Source organism: Calypte anna, chromosome 4A, assembly GCF_003957555.1.
Source record: "Calypte anna isolate BGI_N300 chromosome 4A, bCalAnn1_v1.p, whole genome shotgun sequence".
NCBI classification, from domain to species: domain Eukaryota; kingdom Metazoa; phylum Chordata; class Aves; order Apodiformes; family Trochilidae; genus Calypte; species Calypte anna.
In genome coordinates, this window is record NC_044248.1 from 37439542 (window position 1) to 37461519 (window position 21978).

The following is a 21978-nucleotide window of genomic DNA, read 5'->3' on the forward strand; positions in this document are numbered from 1 at the left end:
AAGGGACCAACCTACCTGCAGGAGACCTGGTAGGGCTTAAAATAGTTGCTTTAGCTATAAATGCCCCAGGGCAGAAATTTCTCTGTGGAGCTTTTCTGGAGTTCTTTACTGGAAAGCATCCACGGTACCAGTTTGTGCAGCAGGCTGAAATTACAGCCTGAGTTAAAGACCTCCTGTGGCAGCCACTGCTGAACTCCCAGGGAAGAGGGATGGAAGGGATTGCAGAAAAGGAGAACTCTGAAGGGACTGGGACAAATCTCAGTCTGTATCTTGCTGCAGCCACATCAACTGCTGTGTTTAAAGGGGTGATTCACTGCTAAGGAAGAAGGTTTTATGCAGGTTTTTCAGAGGAAGAAGTAGCTGTGAAGATCACCAAAGTCTCTATGAAAGCAATCTGGTGTGGAAAAACTGAACTTTATGATCTGAAGCTGCTCTTTCCTATCCCAGCTCAGGCTTCTGAGGTGCAGCACAGATTGCTGCTTCTCTCCTGCAGGGTACCAAAATGAGGAGCAACATCCTGAATTATTGTGCAGTATAATTTCAGAGGGTGAAAAAAAAAAAGGGGGGGCTGGGAAACATTTCTTTTGGAGCTTCAAGACATTGTGTCTAGATTTGCAGTGCCAATCTGGGTCCATCCAAACCTGGGCAGGAGGTGCTTATCAAAAAGAAAGGGATAAAATGGTTCAAAAGAAGTGTTAAAGTCTTTTGTGTGAGTAGTGAGACATCCTGAATCCTATTAGCACTGTGAAACTGGTCAGAGCTTTTGTACAAGGAATGTAAAAAAACTAAAAGTTACCTCAGTTTTATTTAAATAAGTTTCTGAAATGAAACTTCATTGTTTGAAATGAGCTTCTGCTGGAGGATTTTTTCAGTCATGTTGGTAATTTTGCAAAGAATTTTCTTGTGGTGAAGTCCTTTTTCAGATTATGAATGGGTTTGATGAGTAGCTTTTGACTTTTGATGATTTTTCTGTCCTTGCAGTTGGTGTTCAATAAGCATTTCTTTGAATAAAGAATGCTGCCCAAGAATTGGAGTCAGATTGACTTTGCTTCTATTCTTAGGAATGGGAGCAAGATCCCTTCAGTTAGTAGCTGGATTTATTTAATTTGAAAAGGGATGCTTTTTTTTCTCTCTAATGCACCTGTTTCATGATACATCAATCTTCAGAGTGCTGCCTTTTCACCCAAAATAAGATGTTTGGTCTGTGTACATTTCCTCATTTAAATGCTCTTTTATTGAGAAATGGCTTTCACAAAAATACAAATAAAACAGAACGGAGGGAGTCACTTTAGTGACATTTGTTGTGAATTTTCCTCATTATTGTGAATGCCACTTGGCTACCAGAGATCTAAGTTTTTGAGAAACTCAAAGTGCTTTCATATAATTTCTGTATATGACCTTCACTGATGACACCTTTAAAACAGTTTCCATTAGTATCTGCAGCACTAAGTTGCAATAAAATAGCTGAGAAATAGGCATTAAAAAAAAAAAAAAAAGTGGTTCCTTATCTTTCACAGGTCTGCTTTGTGAGAATTATAGTTATTTATTTTGAGTTTATTTCTCCATTTTCTCTTCCATCTGAAGTTAATGTTAGGTGTAATCAACCTGCAGGTCAGTCCCATGTCAGTGACCAGATTGAGCTGCTGCCTTCTGAGTACTTGGCTGTGATTACCTGAAGAAGCCTCTGTTCTCCCACTGCCCTCAGAAATTATACCTTTATTTGGCCTCTGCTCTATTTTGATCTGCTTGTTATTTTCTTTCTTGTAACTTATAGAATGCTTTTAATTATGGTGGCAAAATGTGAAAGCAGTGGAAAAATCCTAATAGAAAGGCACCCTCCTCATACAAAGCTCTCATACCTGAGTAATTCTTCTAATTCCAGATAAATTATTCAGCATAACATATGATCATGAGGCTTTCCTCAAGAAGTTGATGGCAGGTTGCATGTGAGGAATTAATGCTTTTCCTGATGAAGATTTATCTGGGGCAAATAGACAAGTTCATATCACAATGGAACAAAAGATCAATTTTATACTGAAGAGGAGATGAGACCGGGATTTCTGACCTCTCCTTTCTTCCCCTAAGCTCCCCTGTCTTTCATTTCCTACTGCTGTTTGCTCCTGGGCACTCACTCAGTAATACTCCTAAAAATGATTCTGCACATTTCTGTTTGAATAAGGACAAATAATAAGTTTCAGTGTTTGTCAAATAGTGCCCCTTGAATTTAAACAGCTTGCTAGAAACCCTGCAAAATGACATCCTAAAGGGTTAGTGTTTATTTGTTGCTTTAATTGTTGGTGTTATCATTATTATTACCATTATTACTCTTTAATTAGCTTCTTGCCTTGATGCCTGAATAGAGTTTTACATATATAGGGGTTTTTATTCTGTGCTCTAATCCCACCATGGGAATCCAGCTCCTGTCATGCACCACAGCTGTCAGACAGATTTGTATTCTGCCTTCCTTGCTGCATGATTTAATTTCCCTTTTAAATTATGCTGATCAGCCACACGTTCTGGCCTATAGGAAAGTATGGGGCAAGAAACTCCAAAATTGTACTTCAGAACTGCAGGAAGTTTAGTATTGAGAGAACTCTAAATCAGGGGGCTTAGTTTTATAGCTGAAATGTTATATTTTATGTCACTGGGATCCTGGAGAAATTAACTGGAATTGTGACTTTTGTGAACAAAACCAAGACTTGAAACATTTGTCCCTGGAGGAAAACATATTAGCAAAGAGGAATTTTTCTGAAGGCAGAAAATCTGACTACTAGTTCAGCCCAATAAACAGCAACTTCATTGGCCTGTTGCAAGAAGATCATGGAGATCAGGATGTCTCCATTCCCTTTTGCTGGAAATGACTCCATTGTGAATGCCACCAAGCTTTTTGGTAACATCTGACAACATGAAAATCCAGCTTTAAACTTGCCAATTTTATCTTTACCTGTTCCCATTTTGGAGCACAATATCCACATAGCTTATATTAGCTCTCACTCACATATTGCAGAAGTTAGGGGTTTTTTTCCCCTCTTCTTCATTCTTCATGTAATAACAGCCATGGTGAAGCTGCTGTGTAAAATGGAGTCCATCCCTTTGCAGTTTGCAGCAACTGCCTGATTGCTGAGTAAATTGTCAAAGATTATGTCAAAACATTAATTTCTGTACTTAAATACTCTTAAATCTCAGATTTTCTCTGACAGACATAGGGCCAGCTACCAGATGGTGTTTCCTCCTGTGTAGTCAGTGCAATAGGTTGGTCCATATAGGAGAACATGACCCTTAGTGTGCTGTGTGAAGGAAGTCACTGAGCAGTGTCTTTGACTGATTTTAGGTCAGAGCTGGAGATGCTGCTGTTGTGCTGTGGAAGTCTCTTACAGCTTTCCTGGATGACATACAAATGACAACTCTGTAGGCAGGGAAGGGGAAGGGTGACTTTAAGTGTTTCAAACTGGAACAGGGCAGATTTAAATTAGATTTTAGGAAGAATTTTTTTAGTGGAGGGTGGTGAGACACTGGCACAGGTTGCTCAGGGAAATAGTGAATGCCCCATCCCTGGATGTGTTCAAGGCCAGATTGGATGGGATTTTGAGCAAACTGGTCCAGTGGGAGGTGTCCCTGCCCATGCAGGGTTTGGAATTAGGTTCTTTTGAAAGTCCCTTCCAACCTAAACCATTTTATGATTCTATGATAAGATTCTAAGGTGCCTGTCTCATATTTGGAATGATTTGAAAAAGCATCACCACAGTGTAAGAAAAAGGATATTCAGAAAATGTGCTTTCAACAGCATTATCTAATGGTTTTCATATTTTCTTCCAGAAAATTAAAATTTTAATCAGGTGGAACATAATTTAGGTTTCCCTGGCCTTAAAGGTTGTGTTGTTTGTAGAACAGTTAACATATTTTAAATGTGATGAAATATTTAAATGAAGTCTGCAGGAAAAGTAACTATTAGTTAGGTTTAACCTGCATACTACTCCGTATGTTTTTGCATTCATGAGGTTTCTTTGTATTTCTTTTTAATATAAAATACAGAAAAGAGATTGTCCAGGGATTCAAATATGAAATATTGCAGGAGTTGGTTGTTAATTATTTACATTTTTTTCATGAAATATATAATTTTCTAGACCTAGAAATGTGTTTCTAGAATGCTTGGGTAGTACACAAACAGTGTTTTCATCCTATTCAGCATAACAGGTTAGCTGTAAGAAGAAATACAATCCACATCTGTGGATAAATTATGTATATGTGCAATAATGTAATGTCTCTAAATGCTTTCCTTGTGTAACTCAACTGGTTTTTAATGGAGTCATCAAGGATAAGTTTTAAATAGTATCTACAGGTGGGGCTTCAGCAAGCAAAACATGCAGTGATAGAAAATAGAAATATAGCAGCTGCACAAGGATAGTTTTACCATCTATGTTCTGGTGGCCTCTATGCTGTGTAACAACCCTTTTACAGCAACTTCTTTGGAATTGCTCACAAAAAGTCAAGCATTTTTGTCTGGTATCATACCTCCCAGTTTCACTTAACAACCAGCATAGTACATGAGCTCAAACTTCCCTGATGACAAACTAACAGATTCAGTTTTCCCTCTAATGATTTTTTTCTGTGTTAAGAGTCATCACATACTCCAAAAATCTTTTTAGCCTGTGCTGTACTGACAGGCTGGTTGCCACGATGAAGGAGTGAGTTTTGGATATTACCAAGAACTCCTTTTTTGTCCAAAGAGACTTTGCTTTCATTTAGCCCTCATAATTGACTGGCTGTAAGCTCCTGAGTGTAGCAAGATGAACCTCTCTTAGGGAACAGCGCTTCAAGGTCCAACCAGGTGTTCCAGCAGAGACTCACGAGCAATGCTCTAAGCCCATGGCTCTCAGAGCTGACTAGCCCGGATCAGTGCCATTACTTTAAGAGTGACTGACCTCTCTGCTGGCTTGCTCAGGACTGAGCTGAGCCTCTGCTTCAGGACTCACCTTTTATTGGCCCCCTGGTCCTGCTCATGTGCAGTGTGGGCCCACCCTAATTGGGCACAGGTGGGCTTAACACAAGCTCATGCCCACTGCCTGGTAATTAGTGGCACCTGGTTGCCTCATTTCACTACTCCTGAGCTCTTTCTCATAATGCAGAGCTGAATTTTTTGCTGTTCATTTTGAAACCTGAAGTGAAAGTCTTTAGCCCAGGTGTTGGAAAGCTAGAAAATATGTGGTGCTCAGAAAAAGGAGGGAGAGAAGGATAGAGATTTTTAGTTGCCATTTTTTTTCTAAAACTCCTTTTCACACAGAGCTTCACTCCACCTTTTCATAGTAGAGCTCCCCGTTATTTGTAGTTGCAACTCTGTGAAATATTATCAGTGTTTCAGATACACAATAAATACTCCAGCAAAATTTTCTTCCTAGATCTCTAGGCTAAAACCAGTCTTAAGGTCCCTGAGCAGACAGCTTAGACTGTGAATCTTAGAAGAAGGCTCAGCTTAAAAAGGAATCAGATGCCTTCTGAGCTGCCAGATAACTGATTCTCTCCTAGTGAGAGAATCAGTTCTCTCTGACAGGTGTTTTCCTCATATATAAGAATTAAGAACTGGAGACAGTTCAAAAGCAGTGTCACTGCTAGTGGTAGGACTAAAATTATAGATTTGCAAGGTAAGATTAAAGAAAGCTGTATCCAGCTCAGCTAAGTAACAAGCTCATCAATATTTGAAAGATGTCAGCCCCAAAGTGAAAATGCAAAAAGAAAAAAAAGAAAAACCAAAAAACTGGGAATGGCATAGGGAAGATCAGGTCTGCTCTAAGGATCTTGTTTAAATATTCTCACTGTGACTTGTTTTACAGCAAGGCAGCCAAATCAAGAGAATTTTTCCTGAGCAGCTGACGATTCTCTACAAGCACTTAGATGAATTCAGTACAATAAGATATTAGAAGGGTGGGTTAGGACAAAAAAGAATGTTAAAACATAACCCTCTGCTCAAAGGTTATCTCCCTGCATGTAAAGTTGCTTGTCTTTTGAACTCCACTTTTCCTTAATTCCTTTGTTTGGAAAGTTCATCTGATTCTTTTCAGGATTCATTATTTCCCCTTATGATTTTCTGGTTTTGTCTCCTACTTCCCTTCCTTGCTGTCTGCACATCATGGTTCTTTTTCAGGCTGAGTCATTACCCTTTTAAATGCTCCTAGGAAGGGGTTTTTTTCTCAGTCATGCTATCTATTTCTTAACCAATTGTTGCCTGTAGGAAGATCAGAATAAGACAAGCTAGAAAGAGCTCTTAGAGTTGCAGTGTCTATAAGATAAGCAGAAAAGTTGAATTTTTTGCTAACAATCACTTTAATCCCTTATTCCCTGGCCACTTAGACAGCCTAAACTCCCCCTGGAAGGCAAAAAAAAAAAAAAAAAAAAAACCACCACAAAATTCTTGACCATGTTCAGAGCCTAAAAATTAAAACTGACCCTATCCTGTTGAAGATAATATGGCTCCCTTTCTGCTCAAAAATCTGCACAAATCCTCCCCAAACTCTGCCTAGGGATAGAAATAGGAAATCTTCTCTTTCCAGTCCTGCAGTGTCTAATTCAGATTGATTATGCATGAAAAGGAATGTGTCCCAAATGCAATTGTTCCTTGTGCACTACATCTTGTGAGCAAGCAGCCGGGGTGCCTTGCTTCAGTAACTTTTATATGTAAACAGTCTTTAAAAACATAATCTACATTGTCAAAGCCTAATCTAAATGATGCAGTGACATTGCTTATTTGGATATGCTGGCTTGGTTTTGAATTCTCTCTGGATTGCCTGGCCCCAGATGGCCTTTTTGTGTTTTGTTTACTTTTCACTTAGCTGTCACATACTTATTCCCATTAGATGTACAAAGTCAATGGGTTCAGCCTAGTTTTACAGCTTGGTTGGCTAATATGGCATAGGAAAAGTGCTGAGTGGAGCCAAGTAGAGGGTCAGGGAAAAAAGCCTTGTGTTTCTTCAGGCCTGACGTAGAGACCAATGAAACAGAAAACTGGTAAAAGATCTGGTAGATCTGCTAGAGGTTATTACTTTTTTTCAGAAAAACATTATTTGACTGGAAAGTAGAAGCTTGGTGAAGTAGAGGGTTTGTTTAGAATGATTTTTTCTTCTTTAAAGTTTGCTTCTGAATAAATGCTGGAATTTTCTATAACCCCCCTATATTGAACTGGACGGAAAATCTGGCTTTGTTTCAAAAGTGAATGGATAGTAAAATGCTACTTTAAAGCTTTTCAGTATATAGAGCTGGTTTGGATTTATTTTAGTCAAGCAGTTAAAATGCCTTACATGATATTACTGTAAGTCTTTGAAGATCTGTGAAAACCCTTCATCCTGAGAAAAACAACCCCCCAAAAATCTAATTGCTGTGGTTTTTCACACCATCATACCCAGAGCCCAAAAGACAAGTGGGTGTTCATGATGTCTATGGCACCCTGGTGCATGATGAAATGTGAACCTTCTTGAGCAGTGACCTTACTTATGGATAGATGTGCTCATCCTCTCACACTTCTCTCACTCTGAGCACCCACTTTCCCTCTAAATGGTCATTTTTATGGCTCAAAGGAAAAACTCAGTGAGTGTCCTGAAGAAGGACAGTATAAATTTCCTGCACAGTGCTGTTCCTCTGATGTCACCTTGTTCTCACATCACATTTCTTCCATTTCTGCTGAGGTGCTCAGCAAAAACCACTGCGTGGCACAGGTCAGGGTGCACTGACATCTGTTGAGCACCCAAACTTCCCTTTCTTTCAAGAAACCGTGCTGAAACTGACCTCCTTTTGGACTGGACCATCTGCATTCTGAGCTCTCCCTCTCTTTCCCACAGGTGAAATATGGGAACTATGCCTTTGTGTGGGATGCAGCAGTGCTGGAGTACGTGGCCATCAACGATGCTGACTGCTCCTTCTACACAGTTGGGAACACTGTTGCAGACAGAGGATATGGGATTGCACTGCAGCATGGCAGCCCCTACAGAGATGTTTTCTCCCAAAGGTAAGGGTTTGGAGAAGGAGGAGTAGACCCTACTGAAAGGTCTCTCTCAGGTCTTGGCCTTTCTTTTAGTTTTACTTTCTGGGAAGGGAAAGCATCTTGTGCTTGCAATCAACTTCGTTTTGTCTCAGAGGCATTGATTTCCTAGGAGATCATTCAGTTTCCTAGAAAATGAATTTGAAATACTTTGCGTTGCTTTTATTTGAATTGTTCTTTTTCCTTTTGGAAAACACTAATGAGAGAGGCTGAACTTCATTAGCAGGAAAATGAGGAAAAGTTGATTCATTTGCTAGAGAGAGACAGCATAAGTCAGCCATTCCTGTTACAGAAGCCTTCTTTAAAGAGGAAAAAGTAAGCTTGGACACTGATGGAAAAACCAAAAGGTTTTTGGACAAGACCATTTTATGTTTCAGTGAAAAAACACCAATTAATACCAAAAACACTTATGCTTATCCCAGTGCTAATCGATCTTTTGGGCTACAAAAGTGAGATCTCTAGAGATGCTTCTGGTATTGTCTTTCAATTAGGATTGGAAATTCTATATTAATTTTATTTATTTTGCCTTTGTAGTATTTGTGCTTCACACTAGTATTGATTCCTAGATTAGGATGTTGGTCAAATGTAAAAAAAAAAAAAACAAACCCCAAATATTTTAAAAGCATAATATCTGGGGTCTAGCTTTTAGAAGAATACTTGTGTTAATCCCATGATCCTTTCTAATTCTGAATCTATTCTCTCAGCCCAGTTTCTTGTGGTTTGTGTTAGTTGCATATAACAAAATTTTGAAGTTGCTGTGATAGAATTTCTTTTGTGTGGTTGACATAATGAATATGAACCTTTGTGTCATCAAAATGCATTATTCAGGCTATTGCCTCTGCCTGCAGTCTATAGAATGAGGCAGGAAGAAAAAAAAGTAGTCAGTAAGTAACAATATGGAGTTTCAAAGGAATGTCTGTCTGCTCACATACTGGATGAAAAGAGAAAGCTTGAATTCTTTGAATCAATTCTATGTTAAGGGTGGTTTGGCTAAATTTTGTGCTGTCATATAGTAACATAACACAAAAATTCACAGGATCAAGAAAAAAATTGATTTTGATGAAACATATACATGCTTTATATATTGCAATTAGAACTATTGGCAGTTACTTACTGAACACTTCAATACTTTGATATTTCCACCATGACCAGGCTGGCTCTGCTAAAAATCTCTGGCTCTGCAGTGTTTGGGGTCTGCATGCAAAACAAAGGAGTCCAAATTTCCTCCTGGAGTCTTTCTAAGAAATGCTTCCAGCTGTTAGGGATCTCAGGTGCTACTCAAGATGTTAAATCATCCTCCTCAGAGCATCACTCATGTAAGCTTGAGTAAAACATTGTGAAGACATGGGGGAGTTTCACAGGCTGCCTCTTTGTTACTAAATGGAAATAACCTGCCAAGTGCCTGCACATTGGACCATTCTTCACCCTGCTGCTCCTGCTCTCCCAAGTCAGTGTGGATGTGTCCATATTGCCCCACAGGGACTGCTTCTGACATCATTTGCATACTTATTACAGCTCTTGGTACGTGTGACAGATACTCACAACTGGTTCTAGTAAGCAATTATCTTCTTCATCCCAGTATTCAGCTCCTGGGGAAGCTGGGTTACATCTTCTCCTGATGCATTGCCTTTAGCAACTTCTGGATCATTGGGCTGTGCAGACCTGACATTTCCAAGTATAAGTTTATTTCATGAGGAAAAAATCAGCATTTCAGTGTATTATTGTATCTTGAAGGTGTAGGAAAGCAGAAAGAAACATAAAAATTGCACATATATAACTCGTTTTATCTGAGGATCTTTGAAGCAATATTTAAATATTAGCATCAGTGGAAAGTAAATGTCATTTCCATTTAATGCTTAGGGAATCTGCAGCATAAGGAGACATAAATGAATTCCCAAGGTCAGATGGTTTTCCCTGGTGGTATCAGGTGTAATAGGCACTCAGATTTCCTCATTTTCCCTTTCCTGCTGTAGTTATCAAAAGTGGATGATAGTTATTCAGTTGGGTGAAGAAAGGGATTATTTGTGATATGAGGCCACAGGAGGGTCTGGATGGCTACACAAACCCTAGCAGTGGTGATAAAGTAACTCATTACATTATCAGGAGCCATGGTTGAGCAGAGAAACTGGAATTTGCATGCAATAATGCTATGTGCTGGAGAACTTAGAGTACCTGGGATATATTTTCTAAATATGTGTGTGCTGCCCTTTAATTTTTTATTTCTGTATTGTGAAAGCATATTATATTGCACTTCTAATTATGCCCATAAATATAAATTTACAGTTTGAAGCTGTCAAACACCATATAAGAAACAAACACATGAAAGAGAAAGAGTGCTTACAAGGTTTTGTTCTAAAAAATCCTTCAGTACTGCTCCTTATGATTACTTCCATGTGGTTTTCACCAATCATCCTTACTTTTCTTAATGGAAAGGCTGAACGACCTTCAGCTACTGCACCCTGTATGCAAAATAGAGAGGGAAATAAAACTCACAATATAGGATTAGGAAATATTCACATGAATATTTCACATTCTGTAATGCAGTAAGGAAATGGTTTGAAATATATTGGCATTTCTTGATCTTTCCCCAAATAAATATATTTACGTGAAAACACAGGGCTTCTCTTTTATGAAGTTTCATAAAAACCTATAAGTATTAAATCCCTAGGGTGCAGCTGTAAAAGGTCTGGCAAGTTTACAGGAGATTTTAGTCTCTGTGCAGGAAGCACAAGCACAAGCTTAAGGCTTTGCACTACTTTTTCTGAACATCCAGGGCATTCCCAGAGAACCAGGGAGAGAGATACAGAGGTGTGAATACCCACCCCTTATCTCCTATGCAGAGGGGCATGAGGGGCACTCAGTGGTAGTGTTTAGGCATTTGGTGTTTCCACAATAATTCTGTGTTTAGGGTGTCTGATGTGTTGTTTTCCAAGGGATTAACACCTGCAAAACACTGTGAGCCTTTGGAGACTGCAACAATGTTCATCTGCTCTGTGATGTACTCCAGTCTCTACAGCAATCTACCCATCAGTTCAGCTGCTTAAGAAATGCTGAGCTGCCCATCAAAGCACATGCAGAGCCTTGCAAAATTCAACTCACTGCTGTCGTTTCCTCCCATAATTTACCATTTCCCTCTCATGAACCCCTGTCCCTTTATCCAGTTTGTGAGGTGATAAAAAAAAGCAGCTTGAAACACTTGAGGTCATTGTGAAAACCAAAGCTTGCAGTGATGGATTTGTCCACTAGTGGACCCAGGGGTCCACTAGGGCTGTGTTATGGACCAAGGGTGTGTTTGGGATGCAGGGCTACAGCTGCTGACCACCTGGTTACCTGGTACCCATCCCACTGGTACCCTGAGCCTCAAACTGGTGCTACCAGCCTGGGGATGTGCGTGGGATGCAGTCCTACCAGTATGGAGTGAGCCTCTAGTTTTCAAGGAATAAGAGAGTGAAAATGCTTACATCAGGCTACAGCTAAGTTAACAAAAAGGTTTCTATACAGACTTCATTTTAAATTGATGAAATTAATCAAGTCTCATACTGGAATGTGCTGCCTTTGAGGTACTTGCTTGAATCGTGTTTATTGTTTTACAACTGTAAAGCGATGCCTGTACCCTTTAGAGAGAAGTGAGTGCTACCACATATTTGAGTTGATGCAATTTAAAATCAGAATTATTCCTACAAATGGAAGTTTGGGTATAGTGAAATATTGTGGAGAGTGTGGCAAAATGTACATCATGTAGAAACTCCATGCAAATTAGCTGGGATTTTAAAAAATTCTTTCCAGCCACACCACAGAAAGTGAAAACCTGCTCAGGAATATTCTTCCCAGACTCAAATGAAATCTAAACGTGTGGAGATGAGCAAAATGGGTTTGATAGGAAAAGTTATACCTTTCAAAGTGCCATATCAATATGCCTTCAAAAAAATATTCTATGCAGGTACAGTTTGGTGAAATAGAAAAGTAGCCAACTGAAAGCACTGTGAAGAAATTAGTCTCTGAGAGAACATTCCTTTTCCCATGCAGAAAGTCTCTTCTAGGTCAAAGCAAAGACATGATCAGCAGTCAATGTTCTGGCTGGAAAATGAGATTGGCTCTTTGCTGAATTGGGATGACAAAGTGGCCAGCTGGGTCCCACATAGTGCCTGTGGCCACTCTGTTCCTCACACTCTCTGAAAATGCATGCTTCAAATCCACCCTAAAAATAGGTGTGTGGCCCTAGGATAAATAAGACAGAAAATAATCTGGGTAGTATTTGACTGATGGACTTGTCATAGTGTCCTGATGGCTTCATTCATGTCTTGCAGACCTCAACCAAGACGTTTGGCTGTGCCATTGGGCACTCAGTTGATGTGCTCAGGTAGATTGCTGTCCTTGTTTCTTTGCAGCTAAGACTTAACCTTCTGAGCACCAGCAGCCCCCAGGCAGTTTTCCCTCTCTATATTTTTCTTTCAAGATAATGACAGGGGCTTTAATAATAGGAACTGCCAAATTTCCTGGGAGAGTTTGAAGAGGATGTGTCACTTGGTTCGTGCAGAACTGTGTGCTGACACTAAATCTGACACCTGTTAAGAAGTCTTTTCAGCCCTAAACTTTAAAACTTCCACTGCACCCCTGGGAGGTATAAATATAATTGTGAACTCTGTTCTCAGAGTATTTTGTAGGATGTCAGTGCCTCCTACAGTGCAGCAGCAATGGCTCAGGTGCTGGTTTCTGGTGGGGGTGAGGGAGGGGGTGACAGCAAAGTGATCAGATCCTGCTCACATCCCTGACTGACTCTCTTCTTCTCCACTACAGTCGTGGCCACACAGCATGTTAGAGGGAGAAGGAAAAATAATTTCTTACTCATCAGAGGCAAGCAGAGAGCTTTTCACTTAACTACAAGCTGTCAGTATCCAGTACCACTGAAAAGCCAAACCATGGTTGTTTTGTGTTCACCGTATCCCAAGAGCATCCTGCCCCAAAGGTTTCACTTTTAAATATAAAAGAAAGAGACAATAGAGGGAAAAAAAAAAAAAACACCAAAGGCAAGATTGCCCTCAGAGCCCACAGTATGGGATTCTTACTTGTTATTCATGAACTGCTGTGATTCCCCAAGCAGACAGACACTTGAAGTTGTCTGTGGGCCAAAAGAAGCAGGAGCTGCATAAATCCTTCTGGTTACCTGTGAGAGGTGGGGTATGTGATGGTGTAACATAGGGGAGGGACAACTATAATATAGCTTCTGCAGAAACCTCAAATGGAATTCGGCTTAAATCACAAAAGGTCACAAAGACTGCTTTGCTTTTAGAGAAACCAGACACTTCTTTCTGTCCTGGGGGAGAAAAAGAAATGGAGACTTGTAATGATTTCCCCTGGCAAGCCTAAGGACACCTTACTAGCAGCAAGTGGTGTGCTTTCAGATGTTCAAAACCTTGGAGGCAAAAAAGAGCTGACATGTAGCATTTCAGACTTCCCCTTGGCAAATCATTAGCAAGATGCTTTAAATAAATGGTATGGATTTTCTCTTCTCCTTTTTTTTTAATCTCATCAGCAAAACCCTGAGTTTTAGAAAGTTCCTGCCCTGAGTCATAAATACGTGTTCTTCCTGTCTCCTCACTATTAATTCTCTCTCCTTAGATTTTCATTCTGTGTCTTGGAGGTCACTGATGTGCAAGGACTCCAACACAAGGAAAATTGCTTCCTTCCTAACTACCTTGATTTCTTTTTCTGAGTCCTTGGAACCATACACCCCTGTCTTTGACAAGATCCTCCCCATCCTTTTTTTTGGTTGGTTTTTTTTTTTGTGTGTGTGTGTGTGTAAACCCAAGAGAGTGTCTCTTACTCTCTGATTTACTTTTACCAGCAATGGGGAAACTGAGATTTGGGTTACATCCCAACCTGTCAGAAGGCTGACCATGATGATCTAAGTGGATTTTTCATTATTAAATACAGTGATCATCTGCAGAGTGTTGGGTGCCTTAGTAAAAGCTCAGCTTTGCTCTGCCCTGGTTGCTTAGAATTGAAATACTATTCTGAGCTCTATATATAACATTCCGAAAAATACAGCAGAGAAACTAGTAAAGTCCCCCCTCAAAAGAATGTTTTTCTGCTTATTTCAGAAAATGAGAAAACTCAGCAAATTGGGACAATTACTGGACTTGAAGCAAACTCCTCAGTTTAAATAGAAAACTTTAGTTCTTAGAGCCTGCCCTTAGATAGTGTCACAAGTTCATATAACTGAAATAAGGTTAGAGGAAAAAAATATCCAAATTGATTTCAGATTTCTGATCAATCAGAATCCAGTCTTAATGATTCAAATGATTGTGCCCAGGTAGCCAAGAAGGCCAATGGCATCCTGGCCTGGATCAGGAACAGCATCGCCAGCAGGTCCAGGGAAGTGATTCTGCCCCTGTACTCAGCCCTGTTGAGGCCACAGCTTGAGTCCTGTGTCCAATTCTGGGCCCCTCAGTTCAGGAAGGAGATTGAGGTGCTGGAGCAGGTCCAAAGGAGGGCAACTGGGCTGGTGAAGGGATCCAGCACAAGTCCTGTGAGGAAGAGCTGAGGGAGCTGGAGGTGTTCAGCCTGCAGAAGAGGAGGCTCAGGGGAGACCTCATCACTCTCTACAACTCCCTGAAAGGAGGTTGGAGCCAGGGGGGGGGGGTTGGTCTCTTTTTCCAGGCAACTCTCAGCAAGACAAGAGGGCACGGTCTCAAGTTGTGCCAGGGGAGGTTTAGGTTGGATATTAGAAAGAATTTCTTTACAGAGAGGGTGATCAGACATTGGAATGGGCTGCCCAGGGAAGTAGTGGATTCTCCATCCCTGGAGATCTTTAAAAAGAGACTGGATGTGGCACTCAGTGCCATGGTCTGGGAACTGCAGCAGTAGTGGATCAAGGGTTGGACTTGATGATCTCTGAGGTCCCTTCCAACCCAGCCAATTCTATGATTCTATGAAATATAGGCACTGTCAATAAAAGCCTTAATTTCAGAGTTGTAATGACAAGACTCCCAGGTAACCAGGATAGTAGATAAAAAACCCTGTAGTAACACACTGATGTAATATTTTCTTGATCATCCAAAACAGCAGTCTATCATTATTTGCTGTCTGTATCAGACTCATGGGGGTGAAACTGGGAACTGCATTAGGCCCTGGGTCTTAAACACATCCACATTCTTTTTCTCTGGCCCAAGTCCTCCAAGATATACTGCAAATGGGCTTCATGCTGGGATGCTCACTTTGTGGAAGTGCTCTCATTTAGGTAGCCTGTCCTGCAGAGCTGCAGAGTGGTCACATTCTGCACAGCTCCAGAAAACCTAATCCAGGCTGAAGACCTGTAACCAAAATGGATTTTATGAAAACACGTAGCTTCATTTTTACTTTAAAAAAGGCATCTCTTACTTCATATAAAACCCTAGCAGAAAGCTTTTATCCCACCACTATTCTCTCCTCTTTTTTTCTACCAAGCCCACAACCATCTGATCAAGCTAACAGGTTTGTGTTATCCTGCAGGAGCACATTGCTAACAGCTTTCCCCCAGGAGCAGATGATCTGAAGTCCCTTTGCATCCTGCTCCAGTAACTGCCTAATGCAGAGCTGCAGGTTTTAAAGACTACTGCAGTTATCTGAAGTGTTTCCTGGCTTTATTATTCCTCTGTATCTCACTTGCTAGTGGGCACTGCTGGCTGAAAGACTACAGAGAACCTTGACTCCCACACACTGGGTTGTGAGAGCAGTAAAAAGGATTTTATTTATTTCTGATGGTGTCTATCTGGTGCTTGCAGTATCACAGCAGGGTTATGATGATGGAGTAGATGGAGACACCTACAGAAACACAGAGTTTAGCAACTTTTTAATATGCTGTAATATTAACTGATGAGGTGCTTGTAAAAAATGCTGCAGCATCTGAAGTTTATAACATGCACATGGAAAATTAATTAGTGGAGACATACGAAGGCAGTGAGCAAATTAGTGGGCTTTTTAAATATATTTAAATATACTGTAATATTAATTGATGGGGTAAGGCTCCAGAAGTAGCAGCACCAAGATGAAACATGAGACAGAAACGTCCTAAGAGAAAGGCACAAGGTCTTCTTGCATTCATACAGCATAGAGCTGAGAATCAGAGAACTGCCTGCTCTGGCTTCACCATGGAAAGGCATTTCCACATCCAAATGATGCCATGGCAGAGGAGTTGCTGCATGCTGGAAAACAGGTGCCATGAAAAAGACAGCTCCATACCCCCTCTTTTTCCTAATCAGTGCTTACTTTCAGAGAGGACACTGCATTCAAAGTTGCAGAAAGGCAAGCCAAGTAAGCTGTTTATACATATTTATTCCCCATCATTACCCATGAACCAACCCAAAGAAAACAGGCTAATGCAATGTGTTAAATTGTCAGTAGATAGCATTTTGCAAGCTATTTCTTAGTGCTTTCTATCCACTTCTATAACCTTAGGCACCTCAGACTTGGCATGTAAAATGACCAGATATTACCCAGCAGTGTGTGTGCAGTACAGTCAGGGGAAGCAGTTTTGCTCATCCAACTATATGGAAGTGACATTTATTGTGAGCTGAGCTGTTCATGTGTTTTATAGGTTTGCAGACTGAGTAAGTGCATGGCTGCAGAAATTGAAAATACTTGGTTATAAATCATATGAAAGTAAAGCTAAAAGAAGCCTCGGTGAGTGGCTCCTCTCTGAGAATTTGATTTCTTTTGAATTCCTGAAAAAAAAGGAAATATTAGCTTTACAGTTTACACACACTTCCTTGGAGTACTTCTTTGGGTTTGTGGCTACGTTTTATTAGCTTGGTGTGCACCAGTCTGAAGGGGAGCAAGTTTAACCACTTGCTCTGACTCAGTTGTGTATCAGCATTGCCTTAAAAGCAGGGGGGAAAGTGAGTGCAAAGCTTTCTCTGCAAATGGGAAGGATCCAGCCATGCAACTGTCTTGATAACAGAACCAAAATAACCTCAAAGGGTTTAGGCTCATCTACTCCAAAGTAGCACTACCTGCCAAAGGTTCCTGCCTCTTGACATGAGTTACAGGACCTCACTACTTGAGTTAAAATGAGAAGGAGTAGCAAAATAGGAGAGAATAATAGGTCTTTCTTAACCTATTTCATTGGCTTGAAAGGTAATTAACCTCTAGCTAGACCATAGAGTTAATGTTCAGTTGGACCAGATAAAAATGGAAGAATCTTGCCTGAAAATAAAGCTTGTTTTCAAAGCAGAAATAAATAGTGAACTTGGTGGTACATCAGCTGGGTTGGGGGGGAGATTTCTGCATACCCAAGCTAAGAATTTTTCTTCCATGTGTGGGATAGCTGCAACAGGGGCTGCAGAGATTTCTTCTGCCACAAAGCACCTCTCTGCTATTTGTCACCCATTCCTGGAATTGTCTTTAGGCAAAGGAAGGTGTTAGCCTTGTTTGATGATTTCAATCAAGTTCAGAGGCAGGGAAAGCAAAAAGAAATGTGTGTGGAAAGTCTCAAGAGCATGCAGGCATGGAAGAATGGTAGCAGGGTTTGTAGCAGAGGTGCCAATCTTTGCTGGATAGGATGCAATGAAAAAGAAAACTGGTTGCAAGGACAGGGGGTGAGAGGAGAGGCACCAAGGACAGGCAGGAGCTGGGTTCTTGTGAATGATTATGGGGGTGAATAAATGGAGTGTTCCTTACTGCTTAGCTGCATGTGGGGAGGAGATGAGCAAAAGGAGAAATCCAAGGAAACTGCCCAGGGAAGCTTTCTGTTGCATCTCAGAGCAAGCCTATGGGGTAGGATGCTCTCCAGAGGGGTCACTAGAAAAAGAAACATTTGCTGATATGAATCAGCCAAGTATGTTGGGGACTTCTGTTTGCAGAATGTGTTTTATTTGCTGCTTTAGTGCCAATTGGTTTAGGTTACTCCAAAATGCAGCAAGGCCCTAATCCCAGCTGTGATAGCTCTGAGGACTTGAATAAAAAACAAGTGGCTTCCTAGACCCAGGTTTTGTACTTAAACATGGTTTTGTTCTTCTTTATAAGTGCAAGCAGAACAAAGGGATGCTACGACCAAGGAAAAGCTGTACTTGCCACTTTATTCATAAAACACTTTTGCAAAGTGCATTTAGTAATTTGCCATTACAACCACCTGCACGTCGAGCTTTCAGGGCAGAGTTCTGACACCGTATTTAGTTCATACTTTGATTGCTCAGCTAAAACTTCCATTTGTATGCATTTATTCTGCTTCACACATTATGTTATCAGTCACTTTGAATATTTCAAAGCCACAGCAGTCTTTTTCTGACATACGTTTGTCAGAATGAACTGCCTTGATTGCTGTTATTACAGGCACCAGTTCCTGACTAAGGGAAGTCTTGTATAGAACCAGAATATGGAAACTGCTCAATAAAACAATTGATCAAACACAATAAAATTAGGCTAAATGAACAGAAATAGATGTTTTAAATGACCAGAAAAAAAATAAAAAAGGAGAGAAGGGCAACACAGAATTTATAATCCTACACAACAAAATTAATCAGGGAAAAGCTAATTTTTTAAGTTCATATGCAACGTATTGAAAATAGCTCTGTTCTGCTGCATAGTAGTGAGGAAGTAAAGTATGTCTTTCTCCTATTCAAATGATCACTCTCAATAGAAGGATTTTAATAATCAGTCCATTAGAGTCACAGCACAATATAATGAGGGCCTTGGCCTAGCCCAAGAGGGTGCTTACACTCTGATTAAGTCCTAGTGGTAGTAATTTATCATGGCACATGAGCACATCTCTCTCTTCCATGTGCTTAATAGCATGCAGGAGCTTTGCTGTTTCACTCTAAAAGCCCTTACATTTTGGACTGAACACTCGTTTCAACAGTTAATGATCCTTTTATTCTTATTGTAATTAAAAACCATTTTTTTCCCTTATATTTGCTACTGTTGTCTTCAGCTGTAAGAAAAGTAGATCGATAGGCAAATTCCCAAAGCAGTGGAGAAAAGCTGGCATTTAATTACCTGACTTTGTGGATAACTAAATACCACAGCTGCTCCTACCAAAGCAGAAAGGTTTCAACTGGTAACAAGCATGAAAGGCCAAAATAATTTTATTCCATATGTGGGTTTCCAACATACAACCAAAGAGCACATTGGTATTTCCAAAGCCCTCAGATTTCTACAAAAAGTCCATAAGACAGAGAAGCTTTGTTTTGATGGGTTTTTATTAAAAAAACTCAACCTCCATGACTGTAATATTCTGAGAGAAAAGTAGCAGAGTAGTAAGCACAAATTTGCAACCTTGAGAGCAGAGATTGGAAGTTTCTGACCCAGGACTGAATTTCTTTGGCCTTGCTTGGGGTATTCCTAGAGCAGCATATGGGAGGAAGCAAAGAGAACTGAGCCTTGACTTAGCTGAGAAATATGCACAGTGTTTTGGGCAGTTTATGGTTGTATCAATTTCTGTGAGTTTGGAGGGACTTCAGTTAATTAGCAGTGGAAACTCAGATCGTGGAATTATGCCAGATTTATACTGGTTTAGCTGATGGGAGCATTTAATCCTATAAATATGTTCAAGGCATAATATAGATGTAAGGCTCAAGATTAACCTCCCCATGAAACAGAGAATTTCTGTTCATTGCTATCAAAGGTGTCAGCTCTGACAGCCAGTCTTGTGCAGTGAGCAGGGCTTTAAAAAGCCACAAGGGTTCACCTGCAGCATCAAATTCCCCAAGATTTTATATAAATCTGGAGAAAAGTGTAAAATCTATAGAAGAAAAGAAATTGAAAACAAAGCATTGTTTAAACCCAGAGGAAGTGAAGGTTTGTTGATCTTCTTTATGTCCCTCTTAAATTAGATACAACTGCAACACCCATTTTTAATTTTTAAGAGTAGCAATCTTGCTCTCAGTTAAACACAGAGTATAGAAGGCCTCTTGGAAATAAAGGGGTTTAGAAAGAACCATTGGCAGGTGTTTAACCCAAGAAAAATGTGTCCATGGCTGTATATATAAACAGGTGACTGTGCTGGCAGCAGCATTTATATTTCCTCTCACCCCAAAATGAAATGTTTGTGTGTGTAGATGGGCTGGCAGCAGGGAGCAGAGGAGAAAGGTAGCAACATTTACTAGCAAAGGGGCTGTCACTCCAAGCTATTGGGGAACTGAGCTTGGGAAGCTCATCCAAAATACCTGCACAAATCACCTGGCCATCTAGTAAAACTCTCACTCCTCCCACCACCCCTTTTCTGCCCATCTTCCCAGCTTTTTCTTCCTTATTCCTAGCACAGCCCACGTGGTTTAACTGTTTGCTTGCTCCTCTGAGGACCTTTTTTTTTTTTTCTTTTTGTAGAAGAAACCCAGGGTGGTTTTGAATTGGGTTTTTTTTTTTAAAGGCTGAGATTAGGAGAAGCAACTTCTCTGCTTCCACTGAGAACTGCAAGAGGTGAGATTGAGGGAAGCCACCAGCTGCAGAGCCAGCACAGCCAGGGGCTGTGCACAGACCCAGCATCCTTCCTCTCCCTCCTGCCAGCTTTATTTCAAATTACCTGCTGCTTTGGCTGTTTCCTTTTCCCTGCCCAAAGCTCTTTCCTACTGCTGCTTCACTTAATATGGATCTCTCAGCTGCTTCAGTGTTGTGCTGGGCAAGCCCTGGGCCAAGGGGCTATAAGCATTTGGGGTGCTGGCCTCCAAACCACCTGGTGGTTGGCATCATTGCTTATAAAAGAGAGAGGATTTTTTTTATTTCCTTTTTTTTTTTTTTCTTGGTTTCTAGGAACTGTGAGTGGTTTCTCTGTTCCTTGGGCTGAACCATCGTCATCTTTTTGCTTGTGTTTGAAATAAAGCCTGAGAAAAGGACTCTTCCCAGGAGACTTCTGTCCCAGGCTGGCAGTACTGGGAGCAGGCCATGCTGTGCTCCTTTCAGCCTATTGCAATACAAGATGATTCCCACAGTGCTAAATTTCAGGTTCTATTCTGAAGATTTCTGTGTTCATAGAGAAGATTTTTCATCCCCCACAGGCACTTGTATCTTTTTTTTTTTTTTAAATGAAGGAAAAAGTAGAGATCCCAGCCCTTCATCTCAGCTAGGCAATGATAAGCTCCTTGCTAGAATTTTTTAATGTTACAGTCCTTTAGATTGCTAATATATATATATATAGCTGATCCTTTACAGCTGGATTATTCACAGGGCTGAACCTCAGTAGTAATGGTGTGGTGTTATCTCTGTGTAAATAGCACAGCATCTTTATTCAGCAGGAGAAATACTGCAGGTCTTGACTGATGTATTGATCTGGACAAACAGGACAGTTTATTCCTATCTGGAAGTTCCTTCTTGAAGTTCAGCTTGTGCTGCTTGCAGCTAAAACTGATGATTTATTCTTTGTGGCTAAGGCAATATACCTGGTGTGCTGCCTACAAACCAAAATCTTTTTCTCCAGGGGCCTGATGCTGGACTTGATGAGCCTCTTCCCATGCTACCAGCACTAATATTAACATTGCATCTGGGCAAGATATTCCTCATTCCTGTCTGCTGTTCTTTTAGGGAATTTGCATTGCTTTCATTCGGGGCATTAGTGGTGCTTGCCTTGAGTCACAGTGATTTGCCAGCAGGGTTGCAGGAAGATTTCTTGACAGCATTGGCTTTTCTATGGAACTGTTTCCTAGCTGGAGGTTTATTATCCACTCTGAACTTGAGCCACTGAAAGGTTTTCTTTCAAAGAAATTGCAGCTACATTTTTGACTCGGTTTTTAATGATATGGAGTCATTTGGGGTTGAAGGTGGAAACAGTAAGATACTCAGGGATTATTTTCTAACTTAAAATAGGCAACAAATTACAAAAGTATAAGGTGATTGGTGGAGGTCTGTCAGTCAGAACTACTGTGCTTACCATACCCATTTCCTCTGTGTTACCCTGTCTGCTCCACAATAACACTGTAGCTAGCTAAATTGGCTAGTATTAGTTAGAGACTTAAATGTCATTAGAAACTCTTAAGCTGAAATCT

The 21978-nt window shown here is 40.5% G+C and overlaps 1 protein-coding gene across 2 annotated transcripts in view; it reads left to right on the forward strand.

Moving 5' to 3' along the window:
• Positions 1-21978, forward strand: part of GRID2 (glutamate ionotropic receptor delta type subunit 2) — a 705658-nt gene that overhangs the window by 626988 nt on the left and 56692 nt on the right. For both annotated transcript variants that reach the window (XM_030449840.1, XM_030449841.1), the window contains one exon: positions 7827-7993. In XM_030449840.1, coding sequence (XP_030305700.1) covers positions 7827-7993 — 167 coding nt within the window. The remainder of the gene's footprint in view (positions 1-7826; positions 7994-21978) is intronic.